The sequence below is a fragment of the Panthera uncia genome, assembly GCF_023721935.1.
Source record: "Panthera uncia isolate 11264 chromosome C1 unlocalized genomic scaffold, Puncia_PCG_1.0 HiC_scaffold_4, whole genome shotgun sequence".
NCBI classification, from domain to species: domain Eukaryota; kingdom Metazoa; phylum Chordata; class Mammalia; order Carnivora; family Felidae; genus Panthera; species Panthera uncia.
The window spans coordinates 77,114,354-77,126,818 of record NW_026057585.1 but is presented as its reverse complement, the minus strand read 5'-3'; the positions used below and the strand labels follow the sequence as shown (position 1 = coordinate 77,126,818).

The following is a 12,465-nucleotide window of genomic DNA, read 5'->3' as shown; positions in this document are numbered from 1 at the left end:
CCCAGAACTTATAAGGAATGTTTTGCGCATGTGCAGTTTCTCATGGATAGAACTTGTAGCTTTTATCAGATTCTTAACCTGAACACCAGCAGCTCTGCCCCCCAAACAATAAAGTGCTCTGATCGCTCCCCCTCTGATCCCCCACCCTGCACTGCTGCTGCTTAACCATCTAAACAGACCTGGTGCTGTCTTCACTCCTTTGGTTTTAAACCATGACCGTCTCCCCACTCCCCAGAGGGCGGCCAGCATATCAAGCCTCTCACACCCCAGCTTCAACTTCCCTGTCAAGCTCTATTTCCTGTTCCCAGTGTTCTCTGGACACAGCTTGCACCTGCTGACTTCTTTGCCTTTGTACTTGCAATTCCTTCGGCCCAGGACACCTTCCCACCCCATTTCTGTCTGGTGAGCTTCTACTTCAACTTCCAGGGCCCTGTCCAGAAGGCAGCTCTTACAGCCGGCTTTCTCACTCGGCCGCCAGCCAGCCAGCCAGCCGGCCACACTTCCTCTGTGCTGCTGTGTGCTCAGTCTCCCCTCTGCAGGAAGGAGGTGGACAACAGGGCGCTGTTTATGTGAGTGTGTGTGAGGGGTGTTGTGAGAACGTGTCCTCAGGTGTGTGAGGGCAGAGGCTCTGCCTCCTAAAACCCTGGGATCCCAGAGCTGAACGAACAAATTCCTCCTCCTTGTCCTCGGTGCACAGAGCCCCACCTTCTCTATTATCCTTTAAGGCAGAAAGACAGAACTCTAATACAATTTATTGGTTTTCTTTGATTGCCTCTGGTCCAGCTCTGGAAGGGCTCTCCGGGTTCTTCTGGCCTTGTTTCCGGGCTGCCGCTGCTGCAGCTTTTAAGGCCCTCTTTTGCTTCTTCAGCTTCTGCACCTCCTGGAAAACCTGGGGATGAAAGGGAGCAGGAAGAGACTGTAACTCTATGCAAAACCTCAGACTTGGAGCAGCTGGGGTGAGAACGGACTCCCCCGGATGGTCACATCAGCCTTTCTCCATGGGGCTGACGGCCTGGGAGCCTCCTCAAGGCTTTGGGGCCAGTTCCATGCCTCGGTCAGGAACAGACTACCCTCCCTTCTGACCTTAACACCACAGTCCCAGAGTGGGGCCAATGAAAGCAGCAATTCCGACTCGTACCCGAATGCACAGCGCCTTCTTGGTCGCCCAGCGGTGGTGGGCTTTCCGGTGGTATGGAGGAGGGAAGGTGTACTCAATCCCCAGCTCCTTGCAGGTCTTCTCAAAGACACTATAGTTGGTCTTACGGAGGTTTTTGAGCATCTTGTTCCTCTGGTCGATGCTCATCAGCAGATAGCGCTTATGGGTTTTGTCCTGCGAGAGAGTTGGTATATTACTTTTAGTGTCCTATTTAAGTGTGAGCCACTATACAGTAACAAGGGATGGTCATTTCATCATCTCATTGAAACCTCCCAACAATCTTATGCAAATGTCAGTGCAACTCTCAGGTAGGTACTGTCATTGTTATTGCCATTTTACAGACGGGAAAATAAAGGCTCAAAGATGTCACCTGATTCATAGGAGGTCCTAGAACTGTGCCAGGCAGGGACCTTGTGTGAGGTCAGGTCTGGAATCCACATCTATGGGTCTTACTCCAAATCTCATGCTCTTTCCCCTACGCCACCTACTCAGCCTCCCTACAGCTCAGCAAAGTGTCAGCTGGGCTGGAGAGGAGGGAAGGTCTGTGCTCCTCTGTGAGGGCTGCTGTTCACACTCCAAATGAGCAAAACTCTCCTCGCCAAGAAGCAAGATCAACCTGCTCCAGGGAACCCTGAGGTGCTGCCCATGCAGAGCCGGACCACTCTGTATTTATTAAAAATATGGGCAGCTGCCTAAATTACAGTAGCTCTGTGCCCACTGCTGTGCTGAGATATGGCATCATGGTTAAGGATATGGGCCCTGGAGGGGCACCTGGGTGGCTCAGTTAAACATCCAACTCTTGAATCTCGGCTCAGGTCACAATCTCAGTTCATGAGATTGACCCCCTCCCCCCCCGCCCCCCGCGGCAGCGTGGAGTTGCTTGGGATTCTCTCCCCACCCCCCCTGCCCTCTCCCGCTCGTGTTCTCTGTCTCAAAAAACACAAATTAAAAAATCAACTTGAAAAAAAACCCAAAAAAACCCCAACTACGAGATAATAAACTTGTGTTCTTTGCAAAACAAACAAACAAACAAACAAACAAACAAAAGGAGAATATGGGCCCCAGAGCAAGACCACCTAGTTTCAAGTCCTAGCACATCATTTCTCAGTGGTGTGCTTTGAGGAATGACTTAATCACCCCACGCCCAGATTACGCCTTTGTAAAATGGGATAGAAAGATGGTTCTAAGGGTTAAATGAACTGATGCACGTGAGGTGCTCTGCACAAGGCTCAACACTTCATATGACCATGCTGGTGCTTTATTATTTCACCTAGTCCTTGCAATCCCATCAGCAGGTACTACTACGCTCCCCACTTTACAGACAGGAGAACTGAGGCTTGGGCATGTAAAGTAACTTCCCCAAAGTCACGCATCTGGTTAGTGGAAGTGGCAAAGCTGAGATTTGAACCGAGTGCCAACCTGACTCCCTTCCTGCATTCTAGAAATACTGAGCACCCACTATGTGCCAGACGCTGCGGTCATGCCCTGAAGTCTGCATTCTTGACCATTGGTGACACTCAGCACAGCACGGTAAGGCTCCCATTTTTCCACTGGCGGCAGGAGGGGAATGTTTTTTCCACCGCAGCTGAGGGCCGGGCACCTTGGCGTTGTGGCCATCTGGCTTCTCAAGTTGCTTCTCTGGACCCAGAGTCCTTCACCTCTCAGACTCCTCTCCCCCGGCTGCTGGCGTTTAGCTGGGAGCGATGCCCAAGGTTTACCTTTCGGTGTTTCTGCATGTGTTCTTCATAATTGCGGATCTTGACGGTCAAAGCAACAACTGAAACCACAAACCACAGAGGATGAGAGCTGGCACAGAGGAAGGAAGGGCCCAGGCCGGGGTTATGTTTTAAGACCTCAAGGAATAACAATCACCAGTGCTCTTGTGTAGCTCTCTACAACTCCCAAAGCACTCTGAATTTCAAGATCTCAAAAGACTTTGGACTCTCTTTCCTTCAGAAAGCAAAGTCTAAGGAAGGCAAGTTCCTTAATCTTATGAACATATCATCCCCAAACCATAGCACATAGCATTCTTAATGGTAAAACTTTAGAGCGTTCCTGTTGAATTCAGGAATCAGTCTACTGTCCATGCTATCATTGTTAATCATTCAATGCTGCACTGGTGGTCCCACCCAATGTAGTAAGACTAGATTCCCAAACCATCAAGGGTCTACTCCTTGCCTCTGCCCTTCCAGTGGCTACCTTTCTGTTTTTTGACTAGTGAGTTTTCAAATTCTTTTAATGTTTATTTATTTTTTTGAGAGAGAGAGACAGAGTGCGAGCAGGGGAGGGGCAGAGAAAGAGAGAGGGAGACAACAGCATCCGAAGCAGGCTCCAGGCTCTGAGCTGTCAGCACAGAGCCTGACGCGGGGATCGAACCCACAAACTGTGAGATCATGATCTGAGCCGAAGTCGGACGCTTAACTGACTGAGCCACACAGGCACCCCTCACTAGTGAGTTTTCAGAATTACCAGCTCTCACTCATCTCCTAAACTCTTGCAATATCCTTCCTTAGGTAGCCTCATATTTGATCCCTGCCTTTATTGCAAAGACGGGGGCAAAGGCAGAAGCGGAAGGTGGCCCCAAGGAGATGCTGTCAGTACAGCAGGCCCTTCCTGGACACACAGTAAGTTCTGGTAGCACTGTGGAGTGAGGTGGAATCTTGGCCCTGACCACTTGCCCCTTTATACCACCTTAGCTGCAGAGTAGAGAGAGACACAGAGACAAGCTTTGGTTCCTGAGGAAACTCTCCTGAGCTCACACAGAGGTATGAGGTGGGACCTGGGCGCTGACTCTAGCATCACAGAGTCCAATTTTCATCACTCTGGGTCCTTCTTGTCTCTCCCTTTATCAAGTCACATCTAATACCTAGTGTACTTATAGACAAGAGCCCTGGATCAGGTACCAGCTAGCAGACCCCCCTCCCCTTCCCGCCGCTCTCCCACTCCCCAAGGGTCCCCTGACCAACTTCGAGCCTCCAGGGAGCTGGTGTCCTCAGGGTTTGCCACAATCTTCTTCATCAACTGCTCTTGCTTGACTTTTAGCTTCTCCTTCTGTTGAGGATAGAGACAGAGAATCTGTGTGGTCTGCCAGCCCCTAAGAGCTAGCCTTCATACCACACAGGCCCTGGCTACAGTCATAGAACCTAGGCCATGAAGTTCAGCGCCTGGCTTCACTCTGTTCATCAGGGCAAGGCCTTTGGTCAGCACGTAGCTATTCACATCTAGGTGAGTCCGAGGCCAATGACAGGTGAAATGGCTTGTTGAATGAATGTCTCCAAACCTTGCTCATTCATTCAGGCATTAGATCATTACTGAGTACCTACTGTTTGCCGGGTGCTAGGGATACAGTGAGAGAACAAGACCGTCCCTGCCCTCGAGATGCTCAGTCTGGGGGATGGACGAGTGGTCACAGAATGACACTGGGATAAATACTGTGACTTGAGAAGCCTGGGGTAGTGTTACCACGGTAGGAAGAAGTCCCAGAGGAGAGGACTAGGAGAGGCCGGGGTTTTGCACAGGTCACTTACCTGGCTGGCCATTTCCAAAGACAAGAGTCTTCTTACAACATCGTCAAACCTGTGCGGAAACCAGAGCAATGAGAGACAGGTGTGGGGGGACGGGGAGGAAGAGGAAACGATGCTGTTTCCATTTTAGTTTGAAAAGCAATTATGGTTAAAAAAAATTTGTTTTAATATTTTATTTTTAAGTAATCTCTACATCCAATGTAGATCTCTACGAGATCAAGAGTCTCATGCTCCACCAACTGAGCCAGCCAGGCGCCCCTGAAAATTTCTTTTATGACAAAAGAGTCTCCATGGAAGCGGGGAGCCATTTCTCGGGGATTAACAGTCAGCATGAATCTGATGTGCTGCGCTGAGAACATGGAATGATGTGATAACTACACAAAATTGGGGCTGCCCGTGTGAGTGTTCCAGGCCCATCACAGGGAGGGCAAAGGGAGGATTTTCATTTCAGCAAAAGGTATGGTTCAATCTGTCTTGAGACATTTCAATTCTATAATCGTTTTCTTCTCATGTCACACAGGACAGCTCCTAGGGCATAGGGCAGGGACTGAGCAGAAGGATCCCGGCTTTGGTGTCTTTCAGCTCTGTCCCTTAGGAGCTATATGACATAGGACAACTTGGTAATGTATAAAAGGGGGACACTGTTTCTTCCCTCAGAGGGCTTTTTTGAGGATCCAGAGATGAGAGATTTCACAAAGACCCATGAGATATGTTGCCTCCCTGCTAACTAAACCAGAGTACAAAAAAAGGCAAAAAATTGAGCTCCATGAATGCCATTCTGCCCTGCCACTCACCCTCACCAAGCCTGGGCTTCAAGAGTCCTCTGCCTGATTCTATAACCAAGCTTCAGATACAGTGGGCCAGGCCGGACCAGTCACTGTCTTCCCTTCCTCCTCCTCACTCCTCTTAGGGCACCCTACCTCATCAAAGAGATTTCTTTTTGCTTACTTCTCAATTCCGGGAATGTTCTGGTAGTCTTTGAGCAGCGTGGAAGGGGGCGGGTCATCTTCTTGGCTGCGCTGGACTGTCAAGTGTAGGGATGGAAAACACCAAGAGTCAACTTGCGCTGCCCACACCCTCAATTCTGGCTTTTGTCACCAACTCCGTGAGGCACCCAGGGTCTCAAGCAAAACTGGATATCTCTGGGCTCAGCTTCTCCTCTGCAAACGCCGCAGGCAACTGTCTTGATATTTCACGCTGGGAGTAGATTGCCTTTCCTAAAATCCCATATTGTGCCTCCACCTCTTACGTCTCTGACTCTACAGTTATCGAATCCCCTACCAGGATGGGGCCTTTTGTGGACGGACTGAGTTTGACTCCTTTTGAATCCCTGGTCTGGTCCACGGCCTCATGTAGAACAGGTACTTGACAAACGGTTGCTGGCTGACTGCATGAATGAAATAAGGGGATTGAGGAGGGACCCCTAGCTTTAGGACGCCTGAAATGTAAGCACAAATTGGAAACCCTCGACCTCGGGCCTCGGTGTGTGTCCTATTCCCTCGGGGATGAGGGAGAGGTACAAGGGAGATAACTTGTCCTCTCCAGTCAGACCCTGCTCTGCCGCTATGTACATAATATTAGTAGCAATAAATGCTAACATAGACTGCATTTATTGCGCTCAGTGCTAAGAATGCTTTTCATGTGTTATCACTGAATCCTAACAACAATCCTCTCAAATAGATAACTTCTACAATCATTTTAGAATGTGACTGGAGGAAATAACTTGCCCAATATCATGTGCCCAGGAAGAGAGATCTCTTTAGTAAGAGAGATGCAGACTGCCTTGGAAGGGGAAACCAAGCCCTCCACCACGGAAGGGTAGACTAGACTCTAGGTAGGCCTGGGTACGCCCAGCACGCCCTCCCCCTGCTAGCTCACTCTCACTCAAACCCAGTCCGAAAGCTCCCGCTCCGGCTCGCCACCCCCACCCGGTCCCGGGCAGGTTTCAGGTTACAGCCTTTTGACAAGGCGGACGTGGGGCTCTTCTGCTCAGGACCTCTGGCCCACCCCCATCGAGTGGTTCTAAGTAGCCACCTCTGTCCCCTTGGCCACCCGGCGTCCCTCCAGACGTCCCTCTCTCCGCGGAAATCCCACCCCAAGAGCTCCTACCTGGTTTCTGGATGGCATATCCGCGAACGGCCGGAAGGATAACACCTGTGCAGAAGAGAGAGGGGCGAGGCCCATCTCCTTAAACAGTCCAGCCTCGACTCCTTTCTGTGGCCCCTGCATTTACCCTTCCTGCAAGGTCTTGGCGCTTCGGCGCCTAGCAGCCGCCCCATTTCTTCCGCACCCCGCGGCCCCACGCCTCTCCCACCTCGTCTTACTTCTTCCCCACCCGCTGGCCTTTCTTCCCCATCCTCGTCCCGCGTGTCCCCCATCTCCGCCCAACCCCCCCTCCCTGCTCGAGTTGCTTAGGTTCTCAGCTCCTCACCTCCAGGAGGAGAGGGAAGGCCCCACTGGCGGAAGGGAGGCCTGGCGCAGGCTCCGCCCGGCAGCCCGCGGACTGGAGCCTGGGCCACTGCCTGGGTTGGAAGCGACCTCAGCGCCCTCCACGCTGTTCTCAGCATGCCGACTTGTGACCCCGCGGGGCCGGCACCACGGCCGCCGCCGTCCCTTTTGCGGCACGGACCGCGTTACAAGGGCGCCGCCATGCTGGCTCAGGCTCGACCAGTGGAGTGCAGTTGCGAGACCGGAGCAGATGAAGACCGAGAGAATGGATGGGAAAGGCAAGACCCTTTGGGTGCGGCGCGATTGGGTCCAGGGGAGAGGTCCGGTTAGCAGCCGTGCGGGGCTGGGGGCTGGGTGATTGCGGGCCTGGTCAGTGGTGTGCGGTGCTGTATAAATTCTAAGATGCCATTTTCCCCCTTGGGCATCCCGCCCTTAATCCCACTCTATGTACTTGGCCTCGGGCTCCGGTCATTTTGCAGGCTCCCGTGGGGGCTGCCATATTCTTCTCCCCCAGCCTAGTGTTTCCACCTCCTCTCCTCCTGTATTCCACGACGAGGCCCCCTAAGAACTACTGGGTTCCAGCCTCCTCTCGGGCAGCCTGGTTAGCCTCGTGATGCAGGTCGTTGATTTTGGAATGGGACAGTCCTGGGCTGAAATCATAGCTCATTTTACTCATCAGTATTTACTCACTGTATGATCCTGTGGGCAAGTCACTCCACCTTTCTGGGTCACGGTGTACTTATTCATCACATGGGAATGGTAATAACAGTATCCGTTTTTTACATTGTTGGAGGATTACCTGAGGCAGTTGTGTGCCAAGGACCCGCTATATAGTAGGCATTTGATAAATATTTGCTGTGTTAATATTGGTGAAATGAGGGGTGTAAGGACAACTACAAATTAAAAGTAGGGAAAATAAATTTTTGATGACACAAAAATAAAATTTTAATCCTCCCTGGTGCAAAGAGGGAGAAAGCTCTTCTCCCCTTCACTTTGCTTAAAGCATTTACTTTTGAAAACTTGTAAGTGTAAATTCTTTCTCTGCCCTTTTGAGGCACTGGTAAATCTTTTTAAAAGCTAAATAAGCCTCTTGCCAGTTTTACAACATGTTTTTCTCAAGGATCTGGGAGCCATCTCTTGAAATGTAATCATTAAGGGAGGCAGTGGCCCTGTCTCCCAGTTTCTGCCTGCCTCTGAGTAGCAAACCTGACTCTTCTCATAAAGATATGAGAAATTTAGTTTTCTTTTGGGTAAAGACAATTAGTAAACTTGCGTGGCTACCCCATTTACCAGGAGAATTTAGGATGAACTTTGTGTGACAAAGACAGATGTTGTCATTGAGGACAAGTTACTGTTTATCTTAAGAAAATGTATGCAATAATCTGTATCCACCTGGCTATATACAAGGGTAAGACTTCTTTCTGTCTTTTCAAGCTCTTTAGGGGATTGCTGGTGATGCACATGCGTTTCACATTCTGGTTTAATATTCATTCAATAATAAAACAGATTTCTTTTTCTTCTACCCTTGTAGAGAGGTTTTCTAGGTTGGCAGGATATATATATATATATATATATATATATATATATATATTTAATATTTTATATTAAATAAATATATATATTTAATATTTAATATATACATTTAATATTTTATTTTTAAGTAATCTCTACACCCAACATGGGGCTGGAACTCACAACTCTGAGATTAAGAGTCACACATTCCACTGACTGACCCAGCCAGGCAACCCAGGAGATTTTGTTTTTAATTATATTTTTCCAATAGGGATTGGTCTTTTCTGAAGTGTATTCCCCATATCCCATAGCATTTTGTGACCCCTCACCCCCACCCTCACAAGATAACTCTGGCCACTGTGCCCTAATGGCCAGTTTTCAAGTCTCCACCACTAGAATGGGAGTCCTTTGAGGGTGGACTGAGCCAAATCATTTTTGAATCCCTGCTGCCAGCACAGGACCTAAATGCTACATGTGGGCTGGTGGAATTAATGAGCGAAGGAAAGAATACACAAACGAACAGTTCTGATAAGTACCCCCATCACTGCTAGGGCCCTGAAAAGAAAAAGAACAGAGACTCAGGCACACTCAAGAGTTTCTCGAAACCAAAACAAACCAAACCTTTAACCGGTTTAAGAGACTAAAATTACAGGAATTAAACACAGAAGGCTAGTGGGCAGGGTTGGATGAAGCATTCTCTGGCCACTAAAGTGAGAGGCAGGGTCAGCCCATGGGGCCTGGGAGGTGGAGGAAGGATGCTGGGGACCAGAGATAGGGAGATACTGGTAGTCTTCCTGCCCTTCTGGGATGAGATGATTTTTTCATGGTGGGCTTACTGATATTCTCCTCTCCTCTGGATGGCCCAGGCCTTTCAAGAGGCAGGCCTGGGCGGGGGTCCCAGGAAGCGCTAGATGCCCCCCAGCCCCTCCACCCCATGGACCTGGAGCCCTTGCAGGAGGGGGAAGTCAAGCAGTGGCCCAAAGACACAATCATCCTCCTGGTTTGGGACGAGGGGCTCTGGGGTCCCCAGGGGGCTGTTCTGAAACCAGACGTTCTCATAAAACTTGGGGCTGGGAGTAAGGCCCCCTAGGAGGGGCTGAGTAGAGTCACAGCGGAGGTAGTGCCCTGGACCTGGGCCTGTGGGGCTGCCCAGCACCTGCCCATAAAAGACCTGGTCGTTGGTGCCAGACGGGGGCTGGGGCTGTGTGGAAGGTGTTCTTGGGTCCCCCTGGAGCACATAGGCCTGGACCAGGGTGGGGAGGCCACAGGTCCCTGAGCTGTCGTTGGACTCCCAAGGCCCCGGCTTCTTCTCTTCTTCCTCCAGTACTGTGATCTTGGTGATGGGTGGCATGCCGGGGTCCCGAAAGCTAGGCAGCTGGAAGGCCTCCTGGATACAAGGACGTGGGGTGAGGACATGATTTATCTCGTAGTCATCCCAGCCACTGTGCCTTCCTGCGGTGGGCCAGTTGTGGGGATATTCCTGCTGCTCTCTGCTGGAGCCCAAAGGGTGACACTTGCAAAGCACCTCATACATTCCTGACGCGTGCTATGGGCTTCAGACTTAGCTCGGTGCATGTCTCCAATGATTCTGTGTGAGATTCACCTCAATTCACAGTGAGATGGCTGAGGCTTTGAAATGGGTAGAGCTGGGATGCAAACTCGGATCTGCTCTACTCCAGAGGGAGGGCACCTTGCTAGGAAGTGATGGGAAGGCCTGAAGACTCATCCTTGGGGGAGGTTCCTTTTACTTTGAGCCTGGGCCAGCGCCCCCGGCCCCATTTCCCTCTCCCATGGGGGTTCTTACCTCAACCATGATGGTGGGCACCCAGGAGCCCAGGCTGCTGTGGGCTGGGTCTGGGACACTTGGCCAGAGGGGATTCTTCCTGCTGGAGAAGAAGGCAGGTGAAGGCTGGGTCAGGCATGCCCCCTCCCATCTTGCCATCCTTTCTCCCACCCGCTCTAGCAGTTGAAGGCTCCCTAGTACAGAGAGAGGTGGTGCAGGGCTGGAGCCAGGCATGGGCCCCGACGCCTGGGAAGGCAAAGAGGGACCTGGACAGTCCCGCTCCAGCCTGCAGTTCCCTGTGGGCAGGGGTAGCTAGGTGGTAGGTGTCTTGAGAGGACTCACCTGGGTCTGCAGCAGAACCGGGAAGCCCCACAGAGACAGATGAGCAAGACAAGGAGGCCAAAGAGGCCCAGGAGGATATGCAGCTCAGACTCCTCTGGGGTGAGGGGAAAGCCAGAAGAGATTAGAGTGCATGCAAGTGGGGCTGGGCCTCTTCCCTCAGATTGGGCTCTGAGGGCAGGAATGGGCCTCCTCCCTCAGCCTGGGCTTCATGGGTTGGGCGCAGTCTCCTCCCTCAGACTAGCAGATCCAGGCAAGGCCTCAAAATGAGGGATCCGTTGGGTGATGAACCTTCCCAACAGCCTTGGCTGGCCAGCCCCCTGCTCTCCTTACCTAGGGCCAAAGTCATCAGAGTAAGGCTTGTACTATTGGTGGCCCCGGCCTTGCTGGAAGCCATGAGGCGTACGTGGTACAAGCTGGCAGGTTCCAGGCTGTGGAGGACCAAGCCACGGGAGGAGGCATTCAGGGTGGTGACTGGGAGTAGAAGAGAATGGTCAGCCTGGGCCCAGATGCCGAGGCTCCCTCCAAGGCTGCTGGGCGTCCCCTCCCAGGCCTTCTGGGACTGTGAGGTACTGAGCAGAGACTCACAGAAGGACTGGTCCTGAGCGTTGGTCCAGAAGATGGTGTAGTGGGTCAGGGGGCTCTTCCCCAGCTCAGGGGCCTGGGGCTCCCACTCCAGCTGGGCCCAGGTCTTGCCGATGTGCTTTAGATGCAGCTCTGGGGTGTGGGAGGGGGCTGCCGGAAGAGAGAGAGGTGCAGGGGCTGACGGGGAGCAGGGAAGAGTGGAGAGCCTAGCTGGACATCTTGTGGCTCCCCAGAGCCCAGAACTGAGCCACACTATGGCGGGGAGTGGGAGAAGAGAGTCCAAGGGGACCCATGCCCAAGCCTCATGTTGCCAGCACCTTTGACTGAATTCCACAGACTGCTAATAAGTGGCTAAGTCAGGATTTGCACTTGGTTCTCTGACTCCAAAGCCTTGCCGCCTGATTTCTGCCAGGCTTGATTTTGTTGGGCTCACTATCTGATTTCTGCCACTCGCTCTCTGACTTTATGGCGGGCCTTCTCTCTAATTTCTGCCACACAGGACACTTGATTTCTTTCAGGGAAACTGGTTGATTTTTGCCAGACTCGCTTCGTGAATTCTGCCCAACTCACTCCCCAGTTTCTGTCACCCCAGTTTCTGACTTCTGTCCGGCTGCAGGGGTCCACTGTAAGCCAGGGGTCACCTTAGGGTTGGGAGAGGGTCTCCTGTGGGTCAGAGGTGGGGGAGGAAGGAAATGTTCCCTCATAGTCCTGATTGTGGGGTCCCAGGCAGGCGTTGAGAGGGGAGGATTCTGGGAGGGGCCTGGTGGCTGACGCACCCATCTCTTGGGAGTAGGCATAGATGTGCTGGGAGGGTCCCACGGTGTCCTGGTATAGAGGGGTCACGGTGATCTCGTAGAGCTGAAAGGGCCTGATGTTCTCTGTGGAGCGAAAATGGGGCAGGCCCCCTGGTGAGGGGCTAACCTCTGCAGATGATCAGAAGCTAACCTCAGACCTCCAGTGGGGAATAACCCAGGCCTTGTGCTGCAGGGCTAGCCTCGTCTATCTCTTCAGATCATTTGATGGACGTAAGGGCAGAAAAGGAGGAGAGCTAGGAAGGTGGCAGGGCAGGGCTGTGAAAAGGGAGGATCTGGCTAGACTGGGGGAAGAACTTCCTGATT

At 51.9% G+C, this 12,465-nt stretch overlaps 2 protein-coding genes across 6 annotated transcripts in view; both read right to left on the bottom strand.

Annotated features, from left to right (window-relative positions):
- Positions 1–732: 732 nt before the first annotated feature.
- Positions 733–8,639, bottom strand: MRPS15 (mitochondrial ribosomal protein S15). The gene is made up of 8 exons (XM_049617495.1): positions 7,112–8,639; positions 6,790–6,834; positions 5,629–5,704; positions 4,684–4,732; positions 4,123–4,207; positions 2,875–2,933; positions 1,139–1,330; positions 733–889 (listed from the first exon to the last, which is right to left on the bottom strand). Exons 1-8 carry the CDS (start codon positions 7,245–7,247, stop codon positions 752–754), a joined length of 780 nt encoding a protein of 259 aa, XP_049473452.1. The 5' UTR covers positions 7,248–8,639; the 3' UTR covers positions 733–751.
- Positions 8,640–9,235: 596 nt separating this feature from the next.
- The window catches only part of CSF3R (colony stimulating factor 3 receptor), a 475,591-nt gene continuing 472,361 nt past the window's right edge, over positions 9,236–12,465 (bottom strand). For 4 of the 5 annotated variants that reach the window (XM_049617480.1, XM_049617479.1, XM_049617482.1 and 1 more), the window contains 6 exons: positions 12,124–12,225; positions 11,351–11,497; positions 11,096–11,236; positions 10,766–10,859; positions 10,445–10,526; positions 9,236–10,027 (listed from right to left, as the gene is read on the bottom strand). In XM_049617480.1, coding sequence (XP_049473437.1) covers positions 9,548–10,027; positions 10,445–10,526; positions 10,766–10,859; positions 11,096–11,236; positions 11,351–11,497; positions 12,124–12,225 — 1,046 coding nt within the window. In that variant the 3' untranslated portion in view covers positions 9,236–9,547. The remainder of the gene's footprint in view (positions 10,028–10,444; positions 10,527–10,765; positions 10,860–11,095; positions 11,237–11,350; positions 11,498–12,123; positions 12,226–12,465) is intronic. The other variant, XM_049617481.1, reaches the window with a different exon arrangement.